The sequence below is a fragment of the Anas platyrhynchos genome, chromosome 3, assembly GCF_047663525.1.
Source record: "Anas platyrhynchos isolate ZD024472 breed Pekin duck chromosome 3, IASCAAS_PekinDuck_T2T, whole genome shotgun sequence".
Lineage (NCBI taxonomy): Eukaryota > Metazoa > Chordata > Aves > Anseriformes > Anatidae > Anas > Anas platyrhynchos.
The window spans coordinates 8014143-8040005 of record NC_092589.1 but is presented as its reverse complement, the minus strand read 5'-3'; the positions used below and the strand labels follow the sequence as shown (position 1 = coordinate 8040005).

At 38.2% G+C, this 25863-nt stretch overlaps 1 protein-coding gene across 11 annotated transcripts in view; it reads right to left on the bottom strand.

The window, feature by feature from the left end:
- Positions 1-25863, bottom strand: part of PLCB1 (phospholipase C beta 1) — a 376029-nt gene that overhangs the window by 76664 nt on the left and 273502 nt on the right. For all 11 annotated transcript variants that reach the window (XM_027455554.3, XM_027455555.3, XM_027455561.3 and 8 more), the window contains 10 exons: positions 25383-25560; positions 19311-19381; positions 18569-18665; positions 14220-14304; positions 13021-13145; positions 11984-12138; positions 10133-10297; positions 8152-8251; positions 5652-5756; positions 4749-4858 (listed from right to left, as the gene is read on the bottom strand). In XM_027455554.3, coding sequence (XP_027311355.1) covers positions 4749-4858; positions 5652-5756; positions 8152-8251; positions 10133-10297; positions 11984-12138; positions 13021-13145; positions 14220-14304; positions 18569-18665; positions 19311-19381; positions 25383-25560 — 1191 coding nt within the window. The remainder of the gene's footprint in view (positions 1-4748; positions 4859-5651; positions 5757-8151; positions 8252-10132; positions 10298-11983; positions 12139-13020; positions 13146-14219; positions 14305-18568; positions 18666-19310; positions 19382-25382; positions 25561-25863) is intronic.

Here is a 25863-nt window from a genome sequence, read left to right as displayed (position 1 = left end):
AACGCTACTCAGATCCCTGCTGTGAGCAAAATGTGTATACAAAATTACTTTTAAATTTCTTACAAACACAGTAGTATCATTATTCACTGTTCTTACAGCACAGAGACATACTTCTGATTCCCAAGATCTTACATTCTTGTAATTACACTCCAAGGATAATATGTAAACAGTACCTCCATCCTGCTGTATAAATACTTCTGTGGTATCCAAATATTTAAGCATTTTCTACAATCTTTTCTTTCTTTCCAGTTTCCTAAAAGCTCAGGCTTACTATGCATTGAACATCTTGTAATTTTCCTTGTGGCCAACAATTTGTAAATGACAAGCAAGCACCCAGTGCTCAGCAAACAGAAGGTCATTGAAAGCAATTTTTATTTTGAAATGGCCAAGCCCCCCTTCTTGCTGTCCCTGCAAGGGGCCAGTTGCCATGGTGTCTCAGGGTAGTCTTGGATTTGTTCCTTCAGATGCTCCCATTTCACTCTTTGATGGTAATCACATTACATGCAGAGGCAGGATACCACAGTTGTTTTTTTTTTTTTTCCCTTGATTATTCTACACTAGCAAAATATCAGCCTGCACTGCATCAATAGAAGCAAAATACATTTTGATCTATTTTGTGCTGCTCCTGCTGCTGATTTCCTTCATCTTGGTCTTGACAACGTAGTCTAAATTGCAAAAGGATTTCCGTCTCAACAGCCTATTTCTACCAAAATTATAGGAGGGAGATACCCTAGTCAGAAACATGACGCAATTGAAAACCAATGCCAAAAACTTTATTTATCTCAAGTGGGAATTACTGCAATAAAACAATGAAGAACATGACCCAGCCAATGTTTATGACAGTAGAACAATGTGCCTGGCAAAAGCTGTAGCTGTGACCAACGCTTAGAGACATGGGTATCCCCCTTGATTCCCCTTAAAATATATTCCTCACAGGATGCTATTCATTAGTTAGATATAAAATAAAAATACTATACAGATCATCAACACGTAATAGAATCCCTATTTTCTAACAAGTTACTGCATCAAAAGTCATTGCTTGGAAAATGGGTATTATCTTCTTTGTGACTAGTTTGTATGTGGTATGAAATGCTGCATCACAGATTGTTGAGAAGCTGTTAATATAGCCTGTTGGTTCTGGACACAAGACATCTGTTTCCAAAACTAAAGCAGAAATGCGAGACAGGATCAGGAAGTGAATAAAGAGTTATTTTCACTGCATCAAGCAATCTAATCTCATTAAAAAGCACTTTCTTTTCTCATAATTCATCACACAGAATGCTAAAGCAAACATGATTTTCCTTTAGTGGAGAATATTTTAGGCTCTTTTTAAAGATGATGCAATCCAGCCTTAGAATTTATAGTTTTAATATTCACAGAAAATGGTTTATATTCCACATGTTGCCATGTCTTTTGCAAGACAGTATTTTTACTATGTAGAAAGAGACATGCTCATACAGATACATATCTATATGGTATTTTTTTTTACTTCTGCAGAGAAAAGAGCCTGCAATGGATTGGGATTGAGAGATCCTCCTCTGGTATTGAGTATATCTGTGCTGCACTGCTAGACTAGGTGGACAGTTTTGAAGTTGGTTTGTTTCTATCCTTGGCAAAGTATAAGCAAGTCCCCCTACAGAACTGTCAGATCAACATAATTTCCATTATTGTAACTTGATCTGACCATCATAATTTACAAAATAATGGCTGCGTTTTCATTTTAAATAGTGGTATCACATATGCTAAGTGCAGCTGCTCTCCTAGAGATTCTTTTATTTATTTTCCCCATCAAAATCTTTTTTTTCCTTTAATTAAAGGAGTCAACTGGACTGATTACACGCATTTGATTTACATCCAGGCACACAAAACAATAGTTTCTATTTCAACACTGCTTTATGGGTAGAGACAGCAGATCCAATGCTCTGCTGCTTCTCCTGTCACTAACAAGCCCACGAGGCCTCCAGAATAAATTGCATGCAGCCCCAGGGACATTACAGCAGCAGGGACAGCTGAAAAGCATTTTACTCTGGGTAGCTTCTCCTAGATCCCTAAACACTTCTGCACCCATAACTGTGGGAATGAAAATATATGAGCCAGTTACATCAATCTGTCTTAAACTGGGATTAATTCATCACCAGAAAATACCAGCTGCAAATTTCTGCATAGCTCATTCACTTTGTCTATAAAGGTTTGTCCATAAAGGGCAGGGGAAGTGAAGACAACCTTCACTACCTGTATGCTCATAAAAATACACTGTGCATAGTAAGTATAGCTAAAAATGCAAAACCCACATTTCATGTATTGCAATGCTTCCATTCTGCAAAGTCCTGTCTGCAATAAGAGCTCTTCTAAGACCTGGCTGGAAAGCAAGACTTGGAAGTTACGAACTGACCAGAAAGCTCAAGGTAGGAATTCATGTTACACTCATAACAGGAACACTGAAAAACTAATATAGAATAGACACTGTAAATTTTATCAGTTCTTCAGCATTCTTCTTATTTGTTATTAACAGGCAGTATAATTTGAGGCTTAAAGAAAGGCTAATTTATTCACTTAAACAATTCACTCTTAGATATCTGATTTGACTACTTCTTTGTGTAAGAGGTCTGAGCAATTTTTGAGATGCAGCTTAAACTTCTAGGCAGCAAAAAAAAAACAACAAAAAAAAACACAAAAAACTCCGTTTTTCCTCTGATAGCTGCAAGAACTCAGCTCAGATAAATAAATGTGTGTGAGAAGAGGGAAAAGGGTGTGGGGAGTTAGAATCTGTGCTTGGAGGTAGCACAGCTTTGGACACATTAACGTTAATAGTGTGTAGATTTGAAACTGCATATAGGAAAATTGAATCCTGGTGTACTTCTGTGTACATATCTGGCAAACATACTCGGAATCATTTAGCTATGTTGCCAGTTAATGTACTTGTAATTATTAACTACTGTGATTCTTGTGGGTCAGTGTAAGTGAACAAATCATTCAGCCCTGCCAACTGATGAAAATATTATCAGATAAAATGATCAAGCAACTCAAGATTTCCAAGCACAGCCCGATTGCCAAATACCTTACCTAGAATGAGAGTTTATAAATAGAAAGTAACAATGCCGTACTTAGATTGCAACTTAAAGTGGCAGTTTTGTACCTGTCTCTTGCTACTTCATGTAATTGAATGGTTATATATTTTTAGTAAATGCACCACTGCAATCATTACAGTTTTCTTTTAAAAAAATATTTCTCTGCTACTCCAAAACAAGCTCCTTTATCCTATGAGCTTTCCAGCTCCTTGACACATGGTAACACTACCTAAGTGCTACAATTCAACTTTCAATCTTCTCATTTGCTTTAGAAGATATTCTGTGACAGAGTTTTCTGCATATAAGCCTGTACAAACCAGAGGAATCTGTACTTTTTCAAAAGTAAAAATGACCTCTAAGGTATTTAAAGGATTATGTTAAAAAAAGACTTTGCTATTAAAATAGAATCTCATGTGTAGAGCGTCCTAGATAACTGTCTAAGATACTACTGAGCATTTCACATTGTCCTCATTCAGCCGAACTTGTGACACTACACAAAGAGTAAATTGTTGGCCACTGAATTGTAATGACTTTCACTCATTTGGTCTGCTTTGGGAATGTATTCTTGGTTACAAAATCTAGTTCAATGAGGCTTTGCACATCTGAGAATTGAAGAAGACAGTCACTATACATCAGGGCAGTTTAGGATTATAAAGTATTTCTGCATCTTTGCTAGAGACCTGTAGAGAGTGCCTTTTGATTCACATGATGTGCCTTACATCTGACACAAGCAATCTTTCAAATACAACGTAGATATTTTCAAACAATGCTATAAGATGTTCCAGTGACAATATCTGGAACAGAGACACAGAACATTTGGATGAACATAATGTTTATTGGAAACAAAAGCTAAACTGTCAGTACTCTTAAGTATGCTCAAAATTACATCTGTGCATTTGTATGTACAACTTCTCCGATTCTGCAGAAAATTAGGGTTTAAAGGTCAGTCCTTAGGTAACTGTATATATCCAGATACCTAACAACTGAAACTACGGTTCTCATAGCTTTAAGATAAACTAGAATAGGTCTGAATACTTAGCTGCATTATGCTCTCCTTCTTCTTCATGTCTCTTTCTAAGATCTATGCAGGGCTGGATCAGGTGACCTCCAAAGACCCTTTCCAATCTAAATTACTGTATGATTATACTGGGTCTCTTTAGGGCATGTTTAGAGAGTGTATAGAGACATCAGAATTTGTGAGATTTCAATGACTCTGAACAGAATAAGCTCTCAAGAAACAAAGCGCTATAAAACAGAGCTTGAAATTCTAAAAAAAAAAATTAAAAAAATCTAATGTTTTCAGGAAAAACTGTTGATACAGAGTTGTCATTTTGTAAGGGTAACTTCATCATCACACTGGGAAACAACAGGCAATGACTTAAGATGGTTTAATTTACTACACAAGAAGCCTACATATCAGCAAAAACCTAACATGTTTTTCCATTTAGCGTTCAGTGTTTCTTTACCCCCGAACAGTAATTTGCACCATGCACAACATATTGTCTGCAGCGCAAAGCTACTCTGTTGTAACACATCCTAGTCTCATTGCGAGACGTTTGTAGGTGCTTAAGTGATCAACACATGCAATCCCCAGGGACTTTCAATATTCGTCTTTTTAAGAGAAGCAGGTGCTTTTAAATATTGTAACATACTTTGCAGAGATTATGAAACCTCCCTTACCTCTTTCTTTACCTCTTCTTCATCTTCTAGAGTCAGTGCTGCCAATTGCTTAGCTCTCTGCTCCATCAAGTTTACATATCTGATTGGATTGGATAAGGCCTCAATCACATCTAGAAATAACACAAATACATCAGTTCCAAACCCCTTATGTTATGCACTCCTCAGGCTTTAAGAAGCTGTATTTTTCCTACGGATCTGCTGCTGACTGATACACCTAGGTCCTAGAAACATTAGTGACAGAGAGTATGATGATGGTATGACGATGGTATCATCATGCACTAGTACTCTAATGTGAACTCTGATTTTCTGCTTAGGTCATGTCAATGTGCATTTTTGTGAATATGGTGGTTTATGATGGACGTTCAAAGCTTTCAGCGTCAGCCAGCTTGGATCCTACTTCATATGAGGTACAAAGAGGAGCATTAGTAAAAATTATGTTGCTTAAAAAATAAAAACAACAAAACAACTATATGGAATATATATACATATAACAAACTGAAGATGCATAGCACAGTCTTTTAACCTATCCTGGTTTAAAGCTGATTCCAAAATACAGTACTCTATATTAAGCACAACAGTCTCCTCTGCTCCTCTCCTTAGGGAACAACCATATCACCTAAGCAAAGTGTCATCTGTGTTTTAGTGGCAAATGCCTGACTTCTTCCCTCCTATAGAGTTATACAGAATCTGCTTAAAAGAAAAGAGTTAGCCCTAATCCTAAACCCCAGGAAGACAGCTATAAATCAAGCCATCTTGTATGAGTAATGAGACATAATGATCCAATCAGGTGCACAGGTTTCTTCACAGGACTGTTATCCCCAAATGGCAAGTTGTCTACCATCCATTCATTTTGAATTTCAATTAACCTTTATATTCCTTAGCAGAAATTTTTCACAGAATTACCTGCGTAAGTATCAGGTACGTAGTCTTTGACCTCTATGTACACAAAGAGAGCTGGCAATGTCAAAGGTTGGTTCCTCTCATTCCTCAAACAGATGTAGTGATAGCCTGTAAAATAAAAAAGAACCAGTTCAGAGCATCAACTCCTCCACAGGTACATCCATTGTAATTGTGTTATCATTTGTTATTTATACTTTGGCTCCAACTGAGCCAGCAGCACTAGGGACTTCTGGTAGGGAAAGATTTACTTGAAGGATTTTAAAGAGAAGAATACAGAGGGCCATTAGAAAGGCACATGATGCTGCAGTTTAAAGTAGTATTTGCACGTTATTTTCACATCTCTGAATAACACTAAACACTGTCATTAAAATAATTTTGGATGCATTCTATTTTATTACTTTTGGCTGGGTTGGTTTGTTTGTTTCATAGCTCTTATTTTTGTTTTCTAAAAACATAGCTGGTTGTCCTGTAACAATAAGGGTATGGTGTTACAGCACAGATTAGCCAAGTTAATGTGAGGTATCACAGACGGGGCAGCCCCAAGCCCCTTCTGCTAGCCACTGACCATCCACTCCTGCTCCTTGTCTTGTGCACTGACACATGCCTGACTTTGTGGATAGGCAGTTCAACAACCTAAATTCCATAAAAAGCAACTTTCAGAAACCGCAAGGAGTCTTCCCCTCAGTTTAGCTCCCCCAAATGCCTCACCATAAGGTCAGACATGTATTAATGCCAATTTAAAAACAGTGGCGGGAGTGCACAGGTAGGAGTGGAAGAAATGGACTTTCAGTCCCATCAAACTGTTACAGCTTTGGAGTGTTGCAAAGCTGCATCCTCTGCCTCACAGATCAGTGCCTCCCACACCATGGCTGAAGCTGGTGTCCTAAGGGATGATTACAGAGCCGCATGTACTGGTAGTGTCTGGACACAAGTCACCAGCAGGATGTGATGACTTATCTGGGGGGATCCTCAGTTGGCTGATATGAGAAACTTCCTCTGAAAGTAACAGCTAAATTGTTGCTTTGGGAATAGTGAAAATTCTATGGATTTTGTGACAGTACAATTTAGTTTTCAGTAATGTCTCAGAAAAGACTTAAATTATGTATTACAAAGGTTTCTCAGTTCCTTCTAGCTCCTCCAGCAAATTTTCAGCACGTACACAAACTAAAATCAACATGCTGTTCTCCATCACATGCTGTAAACTAATGCTTACTGGAGTCAAAAGGACTGAAGAAAAGGCCTGCAGATAAAAGCTCTCAAAAGTGCTCATATGATTTAACACAGTGGCCTCTATTCGGAAAAGCACAAACCTAAAAACACATGCATGATTTAGTGCTCTGCTGAAGGGACTCTGTGCCACATGAAGGGTAAGTGCCACAGAAGGGGATCAGCTGTGGTAAGAGCTCACTTCCACCAGATGAGGGAAATCTTTCATAACTGCCTTTCTTCTCTCCCATAAGCTGTCTTCCTCTGGAGCTCAGCAGATCCTCCATGAAGTGATTTTATCCATTAACTCAGCAGAAAATACACCTGGCATAAAAATGTAGAATTTTCTGCTGGGTTGATTATCTGCGCTCGCTCACAAAAAGGTGTGGAGGTAGGCAGAGCTGACACAACAGAATAGCCAGGAGATGTGGGGCTAACAGACTGGAGAGAGGAGAGAGGGAGATGGGAAGGAGAAACAACAACTGCTGAGGAAATCCTGGAGCAACGGATGCCCAGCAGTCACCTTCATCTAGCTTGTCTGTGCTCACAGTGAAGCCACATGACCCACACCAGCTAAGGGACTGGTGAGACAGTAAGCGAAGGGACTGATTTAGACAGCACCTTAGCTCAGGTCTCCAGAAATAACAAGAACAACTGCTAGATACAGGGATGTGAGTTTTGTGCTCTTAAACTGTGAGTGAAGCTAGGAGCATGTTTATGGCCCCTAATTTAGGTTCCTCTTGTCATACAAGAAGATTTCCAGTTAAGTGGACTAATATGCAATAATAATATGTTTTCTAAAAAATCTGCAATAAATATTCAAGTCATTTCGGGCTGATTTAAAGGTTTTGTAGATCTACAACAGCTTGCAAACAGGTCACTTGATGTATGTATGTAAAAATTAGGCTAGAGGTGCATGTTTTGCTCTAATTCCCAGCCATATCCATTCTCAAAAAGATGACATCAAAATTGGTTGCTGCTATCCTCTTTGCTCTCTGTACAAGAAGTGTACAACTGCATGTTTTAGCATAACTGTGTGAATATGCAGTTGATCTACTGAAGACCAGCAAGTGCCAGCCATGTCTCTCGACACTTAATGCTAGTGGTTTTCCTGGTTCGCTAGAAATTTACATTTCTGCTGAGATATGGTATTTTCCTTTTCAAAGTTAAGATATATTATTCAAATCCCCAGTCGCTATACATTTGCAGGCTTGCTGCTGATTTACAGTGGTCAGGATTTGCATTTGCTGTTTATTTTCACTACACGTTGTCTGTCTCAATGGAGAAAAAGGTTTACCTGGTCGAATTGCTGAGACGGGTAATATCCGGTGGCCAATAAATTTCCCTCCTTCCTCATACACTGCTAGCCTCAAACATGCGAGGGAAGGTAAAACAACCTAGAAGGAAATATTTCTACATTATTAACTTTCTGCTATGAATGAAACAGCTCCTTTCAGACACAGCAGACATACAGCAGACAAAGTTCAACCTACCAGACAGTAACAGCTACATATCCACAGAAAGGTCTTACCATACAAGAGATCAGGGGGTATGTACCTATGCATCAAAATAACTCTCATACAAACATATTTCTTTTAAGAAACCTGAGGTGGAAAATGAGTATAGTATGTTCAACCCAGCAATTTCCGTATCGCACAAGGGACTTAGCTCAACTCTTACAGCACTTGAATGCCGTTCTGTTTACTGCTTATTACTCAGCCTTACTTTTTTTTTTTTTGTTTGTTTTGGTTCTTTTTTTCCCTTTGTGTCTGTGCCAATGGGATACTTATTTCTGAGAAAAGCCACTGGTAATGCTTATTAGTGTTGAAAACCTAATAAGCAACTCAACATGTTTTCCGGAGCGTGAATGTCTGAATTGCATGAACCACGTCAACTCCAGTAAATTTTTTCCAGTGCTGCAGCCCACTCACTGGCCAGGCTACAGAGGTTTAATCGGGTGGGATGTTTACTAGCATTGGATGCTTTCTTGGCACTATGTAAGAAAGAAGACCAAACGGTGAAAAAAGAAAACAAGAAATTGAAAATGGCTAATAAACTACCCTACTAAGATTTGAATTTTTAATATTATTTCAAAAAAAAAAAAAGAAAGGTAGTATAATTTATCTAATTTTCTTGTAGGCAAATATGCATATAAATATACATATTTTGAACCTGGGTGCAGACAAGTATTTTTTCCACAACATGTCACTCTCAAATTTACATGACAATGAAAGAAAAACAAAAGCAACAATCAAAAAAAAAAAAGTCTCTATAATTTATTTTCAACATTACTAAAAATAGTAATCTATGCTTCTCTGAGCATAGAGGAAGGCAGGCACGATTGTAACTAAATAGAGAAATGAAGTACACTAATTAGAAGTTCATTACAGAAGAAAAATCCTACTGATGTTTCCAAACTTAAGCTTTGGCAGGCTGCCAAAGGAAAGTTATTCAGAAAGCAAAATATTCAGGGAAAAGGGCTGTACTCCCTAGAAAGCATGGCTGCAAGCACCAACTGTACAAACATCTCAGTGAACTGTGCATTTGCCTAGAGATATTAAAAATATTTTTTTTTTCAAATACCTGGATTTAGGAACCAATTAACCTCACAGTCCAATAAACATAATCCAGATAGTAGCAGAGATATAGACAACTGGCTTCAAGGATATTGTGAAGCAGAATAAAATATTCTATATATTCTAGATAATCCTACAGATGCTCAGTATTTTCTACTCCTATGTCTCATTTCAGGTAAACTGGGATTTATGCAGATTCATAACCTACCTTATATTTATATTGCACACTGTAGAATTAAGCAGAGATAAAACTGCTTTGAATGAGCTAGTTTGGAGAGCCAGCTTGTTACAGCTGTACTCACATCATCATGCTCGGAGGTTAACAGGATCTGCTTTCCAGCAGGGCTGTTCAGCCGAGACAATTCAGCTAAACTGCTTCTGAGTTCTGCACTTTCTCATTTATAGCATGGCACTGCACCATACTACGCAGATGTGTCTATTGTAATATTTGCTCTTTCTTGCTGCATTCTAGTTATACAACCAACATGACTTGAAACTACTTTATTTCAGTAGTGGCTGGGCATGGCTATAGTAGCAAAATTATACCAGAAATAGTTAATGACAAATAGTTGAAGTAGTAACTATTCAGCATCCGTTTATCTTTTCTTACAAATGCAAATTTTCAGTAAAACACAGAATTACCCTATTGAACAATGATGAATCAAACACTGTGAAGGTTCAAGAAACAAGTGTTACACCAACCTTCTTAAATACTATGGTTTCCTCTTCCCAGACAGGATTAACTGCATTGCCTTGAGAGGTCTTGGTCTTTAAAGCTTTTCTTCTGGTATCCACAGGCAGGCCAAACATGTCAACTTCAACATAGGTACCCACTTTTTTATCAGAAAGAAACTGACCTGAAATAATCTAAAACCAAACAAAAGAGGGATCACTAGAGACAGCTTTAGTGGATTAGGGAATGAGTAGCTGAGTAGCAGGTGGATAATTCTCATTAATGATCAGATAGAATGCATTTTCAAAGAAGAAACAACAACTAAGAAAACCACAAAACATCAAAAAACAATAAACAAAACCCCACCATTTAATATTGCAGGCACAGAAAAACAACTCGGAGGTCTGATTTCCTGTGGCCCTGTGACCCTGAATTCCCCTATGAGCAATAATGTGGCTGACATCATGCTGCTGCCCCTAGCTCAGCAGGAATACTCATTTGGATCTCATTCCTCAATCTGATTGCCTATTTCCACAACATGCTATCCCTGAGATCTCTAGTTTCTATCCAGTTTCAACAACAGGTTCAAAAGATAATGCTGGAAAAAAAGAGCAACTACATATGACTTTTACTGGCAGGAAAAAAAAAAAGTTAAAAAGTTGGTATTCTAATAAAGGCTTTTCATAGTTTATTTTCTATTTTTCTTTTCTAGTTCTTAACAGGAAACACAACTCCCAGCTTTAAAATATGAAAGACCTGCAATTCATTCAGAAAACTGAAGATGCACAGGATTATACAGCAGTGCCACTGCACCTTAACAAATTCAGGTTTGCCTGAACCAAGTCTAATTCTGTTCTCAGCTGGATCATGTATGGGCATTGCCATTATACCTAGCAGAGTCTTCGCTGAGCAGGCAGATGTGGCTGCCTTCTGACAGTTGACTTGTGATTCCAGGTTGCTCATTCCTGTTAAAAATGCTGTGTATCTCCTAATAACTGGTGAATGACTTCCACCTCCATTTCATAAAATTGCAGAAGTATGTGCCTTTTAACCCACAAGAGGAACTTCCATGATTACAGGTCACCATGAAAGGTCATTCCCACGCAGTTGTCTTCCCCCCCACGTTTTCAGATTATTACTTCATTCGTAGCACTCTGATCTGCTCCTGAGAGGAAATACTTGTTTTCCCTCAATGAAAACAGAAGGATATTTTGCAGGTGGATTCTATAATACAGACACTGTTCTAATGGACAAGTCCATTAAAGGCAGAATGGGATTTCAGAAAGTTTATGCTTTTATAACTAGAGATATACTGAGCATAAATCTGTGTCATAGCCAATGCAATCTATCCCTCTAAACATTCATATAAGTAGTTTTCAATTTGCAGACTCCTGGCAGTCCTTGAACTTTGTTAGAGGTCCTTAAAAAAGGAACAAAGAAAAGCAAGCTGGCAATGACTTGCAGCTGACATTTACGGTTCCACAGATTTGCTGGAGAATTTATAGTGAACTAGAACTAGAAAATTTATACTAAACAGTGTGCTGTTCTACCTATTCCAGTGCAACTGACCACTTTGTAACTGTGCTTTAAAATCAGCCCTTTGTTACTAAGAACACAGCCATGTTATTCTTACATTCATTAACTACCCAATCACTTGCTTGAAAAATAAAATATATAATAAAAGTACATTTATTTAACCTACAAAATGAAATATGAGGCAGAAGATCCTCTGCAATTTAAAAATTAAATATTACTCTATGAAACGAAATGTATTTTATTGTCTTGAATTACTGTGGTCATTTGCTAGTCCTCTGCAGAACAGAAATACACCTATGCACTGACATTGTCATATGAATATTTTTACCAGTATGTATACGTACCTTGACAGACAAGGTGTTAGCTACTATTCCATCCACTATACCTTCAGTAAATGGATCAAAGTGTTTGTCTGGTCTTCTCATGAATTCTGGCTTTAACCTGTATCCGCTTTTGCCATTGTACTCATACATTCCCATGTTTATTTGCATAGACAAATCTAGGTATTAAAAGTATCGATAAAAATTAATTCCTAGATTTTTCTAACAATTTAGAAAAAACAATAAAATAATATTATTTATTGTAATTTCAAACTATAATGTAAACAGCTTTTTATGGCACAGTGCTTCTTGTCAACAAAAGTTTCAGATGTGATTGCAGCCATCCTCTTGGGCTCTTTCCACAAAGAAATCACACACATAAAGTGTCTTTCAGAAATTACTCAACAAATAACATTTTCAAATTTTAAAAGGAGTGTTAACACTTGGGTATTGAGTACCTCAGCGTTGTACTGATTGCACTGTTGTATTCAACCCATTAAGAGGACAATGTTTCAAACTCCTAATATATGATACCAGGTGCCTGATGCTTAGTTGAAATTAGAGATGTTGTTATTACTCTGTGGACTTCTAGGCTGTGTGGACTTTTGCTTTCTCAGAACAGATGTAAACTCTGAAAAAAGCAAAACCTATTTCAAAAGTGACTTGTGTATCTAGGAGCCTAAATGTTTTTGTTTCTAAAACACACTTTTAAAGTGGAATTTGCTGTCAAGTCCCTCATGTCTTGATACACTGAGACTTAGCAAGACATGAAAAAAATCACTGCTCATTCTCAAATGCTGCTTAATGATAACCACTTACAAATGACGACATTATGGAGACCACTAGGTCTGCATGTTATACTAGCTGTTAATTACCTGTTAATTACCAATATTATGTCAATTACCAATATTCCTAATTAAAAAAATAAACTGTGTTTAAAATGTTAATGAACAGCCTCATAGTTCAATCACTGGACATCTTTTGATGAATAAAGCCTTTTTTACTTACCAGTCAGAAACTCTACAAGAGAAGTACAAAATTAGGAGACGAGCACAACTTACCTACTGTTTGGAAGTTAAGAGCAACCATTTGGCAGCCAGCATTCCAAAAGACTTGCGGCATGTAGTTTGAAGAATCTACACGCGTTCCCTTTGGGTAAATTCGGCTTAGCTGCATTTTGTTGTATCTAAATGTTGGGTAGTTAAGATTTAATACATGTGACAAAAATGACTTTGCAGAGAGGCTGCACATTTGCAGTATTTAAATGCAGATGATCTTTACAGAATGGGAGTGGGGTCTGTATTAGATTTCTGCAACCATAATGCTTCCAGAGATCCACAATTTTGTAGATATGATAAATATGGGGTAATTAAAAGTGCTGTTCATGTACAGAGCACTCAGAATAAGCAAGGAAATAGCACAGACATATGCTTAAAAATACAGCATTCATAAAATTCCGTTTATCATTATGGTTCCTAATTTGGAATTTTTCTTAAGACTGCATTTTTAGAGGCTAATTCGCCATAGACAGCAAATGTTCCTCTGGTGGGGAGAGAAGTTCTCAGTTAAAAAGTAAGTGTTCTTCTGGAATGAGAATGAGAATTGGCCTCTACATAAAGACAGAAGTGATGAGTTTGCACTTCTTATAGTTGAGTCTACAAATCTAAGAGATGAGAACATGCTGCAGGTTATCTGTAGAAATTGTTTTTCATTAATCTTCTTTAAGACACTATTTTATCTTGATCATTTTTTCTTAACTGCAACCATGATGAGACACATTGAGAAGCATCATGAGGTCTAAACAGATTCCTCCTTTTCTTTAAATATTACAAGGGAATAAATTTTGGGTGGCAATAGAAATCAGTGCACCTGGAACTGGAGTTATGATGGGAAAGAAAACTTTCTTGTATGACTTTGGAAAAAGCAAGTCAGCCACATTTTGACAATTTGCTCACCATAACTCAAACCACTTCATACAGGATGATAAATTTAACATTGAGAATACAAATTATCAGGTCTTCAATATGTAGTTTGTACCTATTCCCTCTAGTCCTAGCCCACAGCACAAGGACTCATGCCAGCTTTTAAATTAGCTCATCAGAACTCAGCCCAATTAATTCATCCAGGAAGACAGTCAAGTTTACAAATTTCATTTGGGTTCCCTATTTTCCCAGCTCCTGTCTTCAAATTTCAATAAAGACCTGTAACAGATCTCAGATATAGAAAGACTAAAAAGCATCTTTCTGAAAGTCAAGGATACTCCACAAATTCCACGGGAGACTTCGTAAGTTGCTCAAGCCCTTTGGTTTCCACAAAGGAAGACATTTCAAAACTTTTGTTGCGTTCTGAAATTTTAAAGGGAGGAGAAAAACAGTGACATATTAGAGCATGAAACTGTATGCAATACATGAGCTGCAAACAACTGGTTTAGTCTCAGTCCCCTGATCTCATCTACTGTTCACCAGCTCATTTCACCTTAATCTTAAAAGGATTAATGCACACAGGCATTTCCTGACAGTGGCAAGCTCGCTCTGTACACAATCAAGGGTTCCATCCAAACTCACGCTAACACTGCCCCAAATTAAGTGGACTTGCATTGCCTGAGATTTTTACTGTACCAGCTGCAGATAACAGAAAGTCAGCGCAAGGTTAGAGATATCTCGTGTTTGCTTGCAAAATACCATGTTCATATATTTGAGAGGTATTGTCCAAAGCTCACAGGTGAGACATAGAAGTATTAAGCCAGCTTTTGTGGGGAACAGAGGGCATTGACAGATCTCTAAATTTTTTGTGGGCAGACATAATGGCTTTGAGCCAATTTCAAGCTGAAACAACTACTGTCTACAACAGATTAAACTAAGCAGTATCCTATCTGTGCCTATAGTGCCTTGTTATTTTCAGTACATCAGGGTAAACTCACATCTGTCTCTAACAGTCATGGAAACAGTGCTACCTAATCATGTCAGATGGTACAATCCTATGTCCCAGCAGGTCTTCAGGCCTAACCTTCAGACCTAACCCTGGTCTTGTCTGAAGCATCAATAAACTCCTTTACTTGGTCAGACTTTCTGACCTGACAGTGGCAAAAAGCTCCTGCTAAGTGTATAATTAGGTGGGACTAAACATTCATTTGCGTATCACTTGTTACTCTCCTTTGCCTGATGTTTGCACAGCCTTTCAATGTACCCATGTGATATGCTGTAGCACAGCCTAAGTCAAGACCCTTCAAGCTTCAATATTTTTTCTATTAAACTTTTATACTGGAAATAAGGATTCCTGTAAAATAACAGCTTCCCATTTCAGCACAATCAGCTCCATAGATTGCCTACAAGGGACTACAGCACTGAGAGATCACATCCATTAAATATATCAGCACTGCTCTCTCTAGAAATGAGGTAAACAGAGCATGTAGTGAAACATGAACTCTCTAGCCTAACTGCTTTATTGAAAGCAAACAGTAAATCAGAGAAAAAAGCTTGCCCTCATCCAGTATTTGAAGGAATTGTGCCACAGTAATCCAAGGATGGCCAGGAGGCCAGCCTGGCTGGCTCCTTGAAGTCAAACTGCGAAGCTGCAGGAGCCTGATAAAACTGAACAAAAGCACTCGTCTTGCAGAGAGAAGCAGGATCGAAACAGGTGGGCATTTTCCTTAGAGGAAGCCAAAAAGGAAACAATGACTCCAAAGATGTAAGGAGTTAGATTGTTTGGGCCAATGTAAGAAGAAAATGTACTGCCAACTTGTGATCTGTGAACTAGACGGTTGCAACTGTTCTCGTTGTATGTTGAAGAGTCAGAGGATGACTACGCTGTTCCAGAAATTATTCTCTATCTCTAGGAGAACCAGGACTCATACTTTGTAGCAGTCTCTATTTCTAATTAGCAACCAACATGCTACTTCCATTATTTATAGCTGTTGTCTCCTAAAGGTGAAAGACTCCTGCCATTCCTTCAAGGCTGCTTTCCTACCACTCATCTCATCTTCCTTTCCAACAAGCAATATTCTCTTTTTCTCTAGATTCAATTCCAGACAGCTCACTTCCCATCTCAGCTTCTTATAACGTCTCTGAGATGATTCCCCTTGCTAATGGGATAGCACTAGCAACGCACACATACAGTGCTAATGTAGACTATGAGGCTATCACCTGTATAACAGATCAGTTTGTTTTTGAATAGGCTTTCATGCATCTGAATGTTTTGATGATGGCTTTTTTTTTTTTAAACTGAATCATGAAGTTTCTTACGAATCATTTAAGAATGATCACTGATTCCCAGGAACATGCTATGAAAGGAAGCTTTCTCGCAGCCCCTAATAAACACTTTGTATCACAAGAGAAACGTTTCAGTTGATGGCAACCTATATAAAAAAGATCAAATGAAACCTCGTGAAATGACACTGAAATACATTAGTTATTTTTTGTTTGACAGTCCTGTTCCACTTTATCTCATTGCTTCAGCAGTTACTTACTTTAAAGTGTGCCCTATGAGGAAACAGACTGGTTGTGTTCTACCTCCACAGTTATTTGACCAATGTAAGACTGCTATATAAAGTGTGAAAAAAAATACTCAAGGAAAGAAAAAGAGCATTTCTTTTGTTCTACTTAGAATACAAGTGCTAGACTTTTTTTTTTTTTAGTAGTAGTAGTAGTTTACTGTATCTCTCGGCTTTATCTTAAAGTAGTGCATCTGCAGAAAACAAGAACTGGTAGTTATTAAATGACTCAGTTACTAGATGTTCACAGCTTAATCAAACTCCTAAATAAGAGCAGTTATTGCCTTGTAGTATCTGGAGAGGATTAAGAAACCTGTCCTTTGATGAAAAGACTGTCCCAGAGAGGCATTTCTCTCTCATGATATGTTACACTGTGCTGTCTTATCAAGAGGAAGTCACTGTAGAGTGGCTAAACAACTCATTAAAAACTCTGAAAAACTTGCAATAATACCTTGGAATAGTTACAATTACTTGCTGTCAGAGAGGGAAACCTATCTAGTGAGGGCAATCAGGGGACTGTTACAGATCCAGTTGTATTCAGTATTTCTGTTAACAAGCTCGATGTGAGACCAAAAAATGTACTTCTGCAATGTACAAATGACAGCAGTGAGATGTTGTTAACATCATGGAGGCCAGGATCACAATTCAAACCGAATTATGAATTAGAAAATACTGAATTAGAAAAACGCTATAACTGAAAGATGAAACTTTATGCAAGACAAGTGCAGAGCATTACACTTTGTAGAAAGGTGGCAGGTGAACGAAAATGCAGTCTGTGAAAAACTGGATAGGCATCAAATTAAAAACTAATCTTCTTTCCTTATTCAGCTCATCTTTGCTGAATTTAATGAAGGTTCATCAGTGGTTCCAGGCCAAGACTAAGACCAGAATCCACAAGTCTTGATATAGTGGCCAATGCTTTGACCAGCTGGCAACATTTGCCTCATAATGATTTTATTTTTTTTTTGACACAAGCACCAGATATATTAGTCCTTCAATATTATGAGTTCTCAGAAACAGTATGATTGATCAAAGGTCACATGAAGACTTAGGGTTAAAAATGTGGACATGAGCAGTTCTTCAGAAAACACAAAACTTGGAAAGGTGCAGGCATGTGAACAGAAGAAATCCACACAAGAGAATTTTACAACAGCTGCATCAGCTTGTCCTGCTAGGATTCACATGGCTTCCTTTCCAGAAGGAATATCTCCTTCCCACTGTGTACTTGCAACTCTCATTAGAGCTAATGGAGATTATGAACATTCAAGGGACACTACAGTAGGGAACAAGCACAGCTCTCCGCATGATTTTGTGAATGCTTATGTGTATGCCTGTATAAATACACAAAAACATACAATCAGGCAGATAACTTCTTGTATGTTTATTATTCAAGATGAGTAAATGCAAAATCTTGTGTACAGATATGCACTTATGCACCAATTACCTGTCCTCTGCTAAGGCCTCCACAAATCCATAATAAATTAAAATGCTATACGCTTCTTTAACTAAAAAGCTCCAAGAGCATATTGCAACCTGTCAAAACAAAGTGAAAAAGGGCAGGCAAACAGTAGGGGGTTCTGCACCAAGAAAGGAAAAGATGCTGCAATGTTTACTGAGGATGCCACAGAGTGCATTCCTAGGAAGGCATCTTCTGTAAAAGCCCATGGGGGATGAAGTTATGGCTTTTTCTGTACAACACACAGAAGCAGGAAAGAGTGAATTCGCATTTGCGGAAGGGCACACTCTACTTACACTGAATGTTATATAAAAGTAGCACAGGGAAAACATAAAGCGCTTGCTCCATCAGACAGAATATTTATGACCACTTTTCTCAAACTCCTTAAGTTACTCTTCAGGTATGGAAAACAAAGACAATCTAAGTAAAACATTTTTTAAAATGTTTTTGAAATGTCAGCATGTTTACTGTTGATGAAGCTTGATATTTAGACTAATGCAGGTTTCAAAACAAATATGGATTTATCTGGCTGGATACCAAGGAAACACCTCTGTCCATGAATCTAATTGAGAGGAAGCCAAGTCATTATTTCTCCAGAACTTTCTTCCAAATACTTGCTAGGTAATTTTCAGTATAAGATGCCACTCATGCTTAGCTTACTTACTTTTTGATACTTCAAAGGACTCAAACTTCACAGGCTGAATGTAGTTCACCAGGTTAGACATCTCTTCTGTGGCCATAGCCTCACTTCCAGCAGTACCCTAGGACAGAGAAGGGAAGGCTGAAGTTTTGGTCTGTTAAGTTCCATGGTGGCCATCAGGGGCCACAAACACCAAAGCCCAGTTTACTGTCAACCATGGTACCTTTCACTAATCCTGACTTAGTGAAATCAATGCCTCACATTGTAAGCTTCACGTACTAATGAAGAAAATATGCTATAAAATTTAAATGTTTAATTAAACTGCTGTTGTATTCATTCTTTATATGTGGCTTCTAGGGAAAGGGCTGTATTACCCATGCAGATGGCATGGGCTACACACACAGTGCTAAGCACGTTTACCAGTACTATAAGACAAATAAAAATATAGCTCTAAATTTTCAACATCCTTTTTTTTTCTCTAAAAATGATAAATATACCACAAGCAGTTTTCTAACACATATCAGCTGTGGTGTTAAGTCTTATTCCTCTCTAAATTAAAAATAAAATAATTAAAAAAAATAAAAATAAAATAAAAAAAAAATCAATCGTGCTTCCAAACTGAATGACAATCAGCTTCAGAAAGTTGGTAATTCCTAGTGTGCTGCCCTCGTTCCTCCACTAGATGGCAGTCCCACTCCTGGTAACACAAGCCAACCCAGAACTGGTGGAACCGACCCATCACCATAAAACAAATCCATGCCCTTACTTCATCCATCGACGACTTTTTACAATCATCATCATAGTCATCATCATCATCGCTCTCAATCTCTGCTTCTCCTAAAATGTTTTAAGCAGAAGTTAATTATTGGCTAAAGCAATAGCTATAAATAAAAGGGACAAATTTGTTAAAGATACGCAAGTAGCACTGCTTAGATGTTGTGCATGTGCTTTTTGTGCAGCACAAATCAAACTCTGCCTTGAAGGATATGCTCATCCTCATCGCTGTTAGGTTGTTATTACCTAACTAAACAAAATCTCTTGCTTTGCAGCTGCTGGACACTTAGTATTGGAAATCACGTGTATCAGCACTACGAAAAGAGCATTGTGTTGTGTAGTGTGTTTATGTGTAGTACTACAAAACACTCCAAAGAGATGTTCCCAAGCTTAAGCTTCGGTCACAGCCCTGGGGTTTGGAATTTCTATGTCACAGGATCCCTACAGGACCTTTGGTGAACGCTGTCACTTCCCTTGGGAAGCACCCAAATAACAGAACTCACAGGGTGAAAAAAATGCATGAAAATGGATGGGATTCACATGCTGTGGTAACAAGGGCTGCTCAGAGAAATGCACCTGCTTTGAAGATATCGCAGTGCATGTTCTCAGGTAGCATAGCTGGCGGGAATCAGCACGATTCCCTTCACTGAGACTACTTGGTGTGTCTTAGTGCTTGGACTCATAGCTCAAATGTGCCAGCTGAGGGCAGTGCAAATCAAATAATGTGACAAAGATGCGTAAAGCTCATCCTTACCCTGAAAACATACTGATGGAGTAAATAGAACCAAATAAAGCATTTTAAGCCTTGCTCCCAATTGCAGCGTACTTAACAAATTCCAATGGGCAAGACACAGATTCTTTATTGTTAATTACTAAATATCCTTCCCCTCTCAATGCTTTGATATGCTTGTGCTAGAAATCAATCCGTCTTTCTCTTTAGTAACTTCTCCTTTGTGTTTGGCTATCAAAAAGTATACACCGTGCATCTTAGAAGACTCTGAAAAAGCAGGTTCAACTTATACTGCAGTCACCTATCCACAACTTTGAGACTGACAACTGTCCTTAAAGGCTTTATTCCACAAACCTTTCATCTCTCTTCAGCAGTGGCAATTTTATTTTGGAAGCTCCAAAATCTAATCACTGTGCAGCATTCCCAAACTCTTCAGAGAATGGTAATTCACTTTCAGTTCCTTCTGTCCATGTAACATCTAATCCAAAGCCCACTGAATCTAGAAACCCCTTTTTATTCCAAGAGGCCTTGAATCATGCCCAGTGGGCCCTTTCTGAACATGTACAGCACAGATGATTTAAATAATGAGTGTGCCTTTCACAACCAAATGATGACTACCCAGGCTGCATTTCCTTCCAGATGCAGATGTTGAAATGTCATGCTTTTATTCATGAACGCATTTCTTCCTGAACATTTCATTGAAGAAAATAACACGATTGCTCAACAGGCTCAAGGGATGGCTCAGGGAACTTCAATGTGCTGCAACGAGGCAGCCGTGCTCTCGCAAGATTTGCAGTGACAGTCTTGGGATGGGAAGCTCTAGATTTATCCAGACAGGCAAAATAACACTTCTCATTGTCTACAAAAAGGGGGACATGGGTAGACTTCAGCCAGCTTCCACTGCTGAGGTACCAGGTGGACGATAGCTTACTCTTGTTATAAGTATCCAAGGAGGGAAGTATGCAATACACAATTCATTTATTTAAAAATATTTAACAGGAAAACTCCCAAGGAGATCAGATCTCATTTGGGCCCCTCACTACGGGAAGGACATCGAGGTGCTGGAACATGTCCAGAGAAGGGCAATGAAGCTGGTGAGGGGCCTGGAGAACAAGTCTTATGAGGAGCTGCTGAGGGAGCTGGGCTTGTTTAGTCTGGAGAAGAGGAGGCTCAGGGGCGACCTTATTGCTCTCTACAGATACCTTAAAGGAGGCTGTAAGAGAGGTGGGGGTTGGTCTGTTCTCCCACGTGCCTGGTGAAAGGACGAGGGGGAATGGGCTAAAGTTGCACCAGGGGAGGTTTAGGTTAGATGTTAGGAAGAACTTCTTTACCGAAAGGGTTGTTAGGCATTGGAACAGGCTGCCCAGGGAAGTGGTAGAGTCACCATCCCTGGAGGTCTTTAAAAGATGTTTAGATGTAGAGCTTAGGGATATGGTTTAGTGGAGGACTTGTTAGCATTAGGTCAGAGGTTGGACTAGGTGATCTTGGAGGTCTCTTCCAGCCTAGATGATTCTGTGCTTTTCAAGGCCTGCATCAGACTGCAAATCCAGAACACATAATACACAGGACTGCAAACACAGAATAACAACTCCTAAGAGTTTTTGAGACTACAACTACATCTGCATTGCCTTTCACTCAGCAGCATGACTCTGTGCTCTGACCCCAACTTCTTTTGCTGTTACACTGCTGGGACATGACATCAGAGCAAGCCTTGGCCAGACCAAGGAGATGTCTGTGCTATGGATACCCCCATGCTCACCTTGCCACAGTGCTGGTGGGATCAGCTCAATGCCACTACCCCTGGCCCTCCTGGGAATGTACAGATGTGGTATATCATAAAGGCACATGGTTTGTACATGCAACTGTGCTACAGGTCCAAGCCAGTGTGCATGTGTAAGAGGGCCAACTAGCTGTAATGGCATTACTATTATTATTTGCATTTAGATGGGACTACAAACCCAGGACAGGACAGGATGTCACTGTACTCTTATACAAATACAGGGAACGCAGAGACCTCTTGCTCCAAAAGCTTGCTTTCCAGGTATGAGACAAAAGCTGAGGGATTAAGAATTTGCTTCAAAATTTAAATACTCTTCAGTTAGCGAGCTTTGGCTACTTTCAGTACAGGCCTAATTTTGGTACAACATATGGCCTCACCCAGCAGAACTGCAGTGTAACCTATATGTAAATGGCTTCTTTGAAAATCTCACTTATTTGTTTGCATTAGTTGTGCTAAAACTACCAGGTCTAAGATTCTTCTTTAACAAAATGAGAATCTCACAAATGTTATCTCAGAAATTCTTTTTCTGGTTTGCCAGCATTGCTTCTTTATCCCAAGCTGTTGGATATAAGTTTTTTACACTTACAGATATTATACCCTACTGAAGTTGGTTTTTACATCAGTTCCATGAAAAAACTTGCAAGCCATTCTGAAAAGCTATTGCTTCAGAACTGTTTTTTAATTATTGCTACCATATCACCATCACCTAGCTTTTACATGGTATGTTTTATAAAGATATCACAAGAATGGTTTATTTGGGTTTAATTAAATCTGACCTCAAGCAGTGTAAGACACAGAGAAGCCTGCTATCAACTGACGTACAGATCTTCATATTTTTTGCACTGCTGTGAAAAAAAGCATTTAAAATCTCAAGAAGGCTACATCAGCACAACTTTCTCCTGCAGATCTGCAGTAATTCTTACAGGTGCTAAACAATACAGTAGAGTTATTTGAATACTATGCCCAACATGCTAAGTGTAAAGATTATATTAAGGTTGGAGAATTGAAACACTTCATGTTAAGAAAAGTTAAGAATTAGGCTTCTTTTAGCAAGTCTTTAATTGAATTATTCTCCTCATGCAGCGTATAGAAATTGGTACTGGGTATAGAAGAGCATGATGTCTGCAGTGCATTACAAGTTGCCAATACTGAGATGCCTCTAAGGAATGAGGCAGTGCAAAGATGTGAGTCTTGATGACTGCTGGGCACTGCCCTGTAGAACCAGGCTCTACTCTGGGTCTTGCCACAGCAGTCATAAAATGCCAAATGATTTTTAAAAAATGTTCACAGAAAGCTGGCATCTGATTTACAGAAATGCTCAGTGCTCATAGCTGGAGCTGGAGCTGAAATCTCTGGAGCTGTGTTCTGAATACTTAAAAATTCAGTGCAGTCTTTAAAAACAAATCCCGGATGTTCCTTGTCAGTTGCCCCCAAACTGTTCTTAAACCCTCTCAAACTCTGTTGTTCTCAGATTAAATTGGATTAATACTATTTCACTCCGCACAGGTATTGTTCAGATAAATTCACTGTTGTTTGTCGAGTGTTTATATGCAGCATGAATATCCCCACAGAAATTCACCGTGAGGTGAAGATGCTAGACCTGGGATCAAGAATTGAATGACAAAGAGCAAAAAAATATTGACTAATTTTCATTCTCCAAAAGAGGCCCAGGCTCTAAAGGAGAAACACTGGCAAGGATTACAAGTAATGTATTTTGGCAGTCACAGATGAACCAAGTGACCACATTATTTTGCCATCTCAGTTCTAGCATTTTCTAAATTGTATTCATCTTCAAAATCTACAGTTTACAGAAACTGCTACACAGGCAATACAGATATAATATTCACAGTTAATGTTTAAAATTGCACACCCTTTTATGGGACTTATTCCCCTGCCTTGCCTCATCATCGACACAGATTCATCATTCACATGATGTCATCACTCACAGCCCAAGTCTGTTCCTATAAAAATGCACGGAGGGGTTCCTGAAGTACAACAAAGCTGTTATCCTCAATTAAGATCAGACAGAGGAAAAAGAAAAAAAACATAAAGCAGAAGTCATGCAGTATGCTGTTCGTTTCTCCCTATATGCTGGTAACAAAACAGTAAGATTAGGAACCCAGGACTGATTTTAATTTTTGGAATGGAGGAGGTTAGTGTATTCTCATGTATTTTTCTGTTGCTTGTGTTTGTCTAAAGGAAATCATGAAAACAGTATTAAAATCATTCCTGACACCAGGATGAATCTTCTTTTGAAATCCAAGCCCTACACCAAAGCATGGCCTTTTAAAAATGTATTAACACAATTGCTGAAAACTCTTTCTTTCTTTGTTTCTAATAGGATATACAATGTTACCCACAAATTCAGCATTTTTTTTTTTTTTAGTTCAGCTTGAGGCAAACTGCCAGCATGAAAATTTTCAGCTCCATTAATCAGACTTTAGAAAAAATTACAAACAACTGAAAAAAAAATATAAAAAAAGGCAAATGGCAATGAACTTATATTCCAGCAGAGATTTCAATCTACACTGTGAGCATTCCACTAATAGGACATAAACATTTCTGCTTTCAGCAATTCAAAATTTCAGTCTTAAGAGGAAGAAGAAATTCTGGTCCAGGGAACAGACACTTGGTTGGGAATCAGGATACATACATTTTGTTGCTTGTCCTGATGCTGATCTGCTACCATGGTTTAAAGTAAATACTTAATTATCTCTTTCTCTGCGTTTTTCCTGTTCTAGTTAGGCTTTAAGCTCTTCAGTGTAAAGGATGTATCTTACTGTATTTTTGCATAAAATACCCACACTGGTCCCTTGCAGATCTTATAGGCATTAATAGTATATATGCATTAAATTAAAATAACTTCTCAAATTAATTTCTGATTTTAAAAGTTACGCTGATAATGAACAAATTAAACGATATACAATTCTTTCCATTGGCTACATTCCTAACAGTTGCTGATGGTAACAAGTATTTGTAATTTTTTGTTGTTGTTGTTTTTGTTTTTTCCATCTCTGGAACAGAAGAACATTTTAGAGCACTTTGCATAGAGTTCTGCAACATGTTCCCAACTACTGCAAAGCCCTGCCTGACAAACAGATATTCTACCCAAGTTACCCTAAATCTTAGACACTGCAGAACCACTGCAGCTCTTCTGTGCAACAGGTTAAATGTAGCAAGGCTCTAAAAGGATACCAAATGATATGCACATATCAGAAGCAACAAAAAAAGAAAATATTTATATTTGATGTTGGGCTTAGGCGCGCAACAAAGGCAGACAAGGGTGAGTGAGTTGGCTGCTTGCTCTATTTGCTAAACAACACAGAAAAATGTTAATACACATCACTGATCTTTAGGTCACTCCATACGTGATTCCTCAGCCTCAAGCTTTCTCAGGCTCCTGGAGCAATGACACTTAGTGTTGTTTCCTGCTGAGTAAAACCTACACTGGTGTACCTTTACCTTGCTAGAGCAATGTAAATGGCTTGAAAAACACAGCTGTAATTAAGCATTTGTGTTTTAGTGAGAAATATATTTGTAGATTCAATTCATACCTGCTCCTGGGGAGGAAGGTTCAAACATGCTAGATGTTTCACTGCATGTGTTGGAAGCTTGCTCTAAGAGCTTCTTTTTTGCACTTCCATCTGCAGACTTATGGGACTTCTTTTTATTCTTCACTAGAATTTTGTACATTAAATCCATAGGGCTTGGAAGAGGAACCCCAGGCTCAAGCTTGAAGAAAAGGAAGAGAAATTTGTTACAACAGAAGAAACAAGCTTATGGCAATTTCTTAGGGCCCGCACGGTGAAAGATAATTTTGTAAGCACTATGAGCCCTGTTAAAGTGAAGCGTATCTTGCAAAAGAGGCAACCTCAATGTTAAACGAAACTGGGCTACTGAGAGCACTTATGGAAAATACCTTATGAAATGTCTACAGTAATAACTGCAATAAGTATTAGTTCAAATATGAAAGCATACGTTACAAAATGGCAGCTATAGGAATCAATTGCATTTAAAGGATTACAATTCACTGTA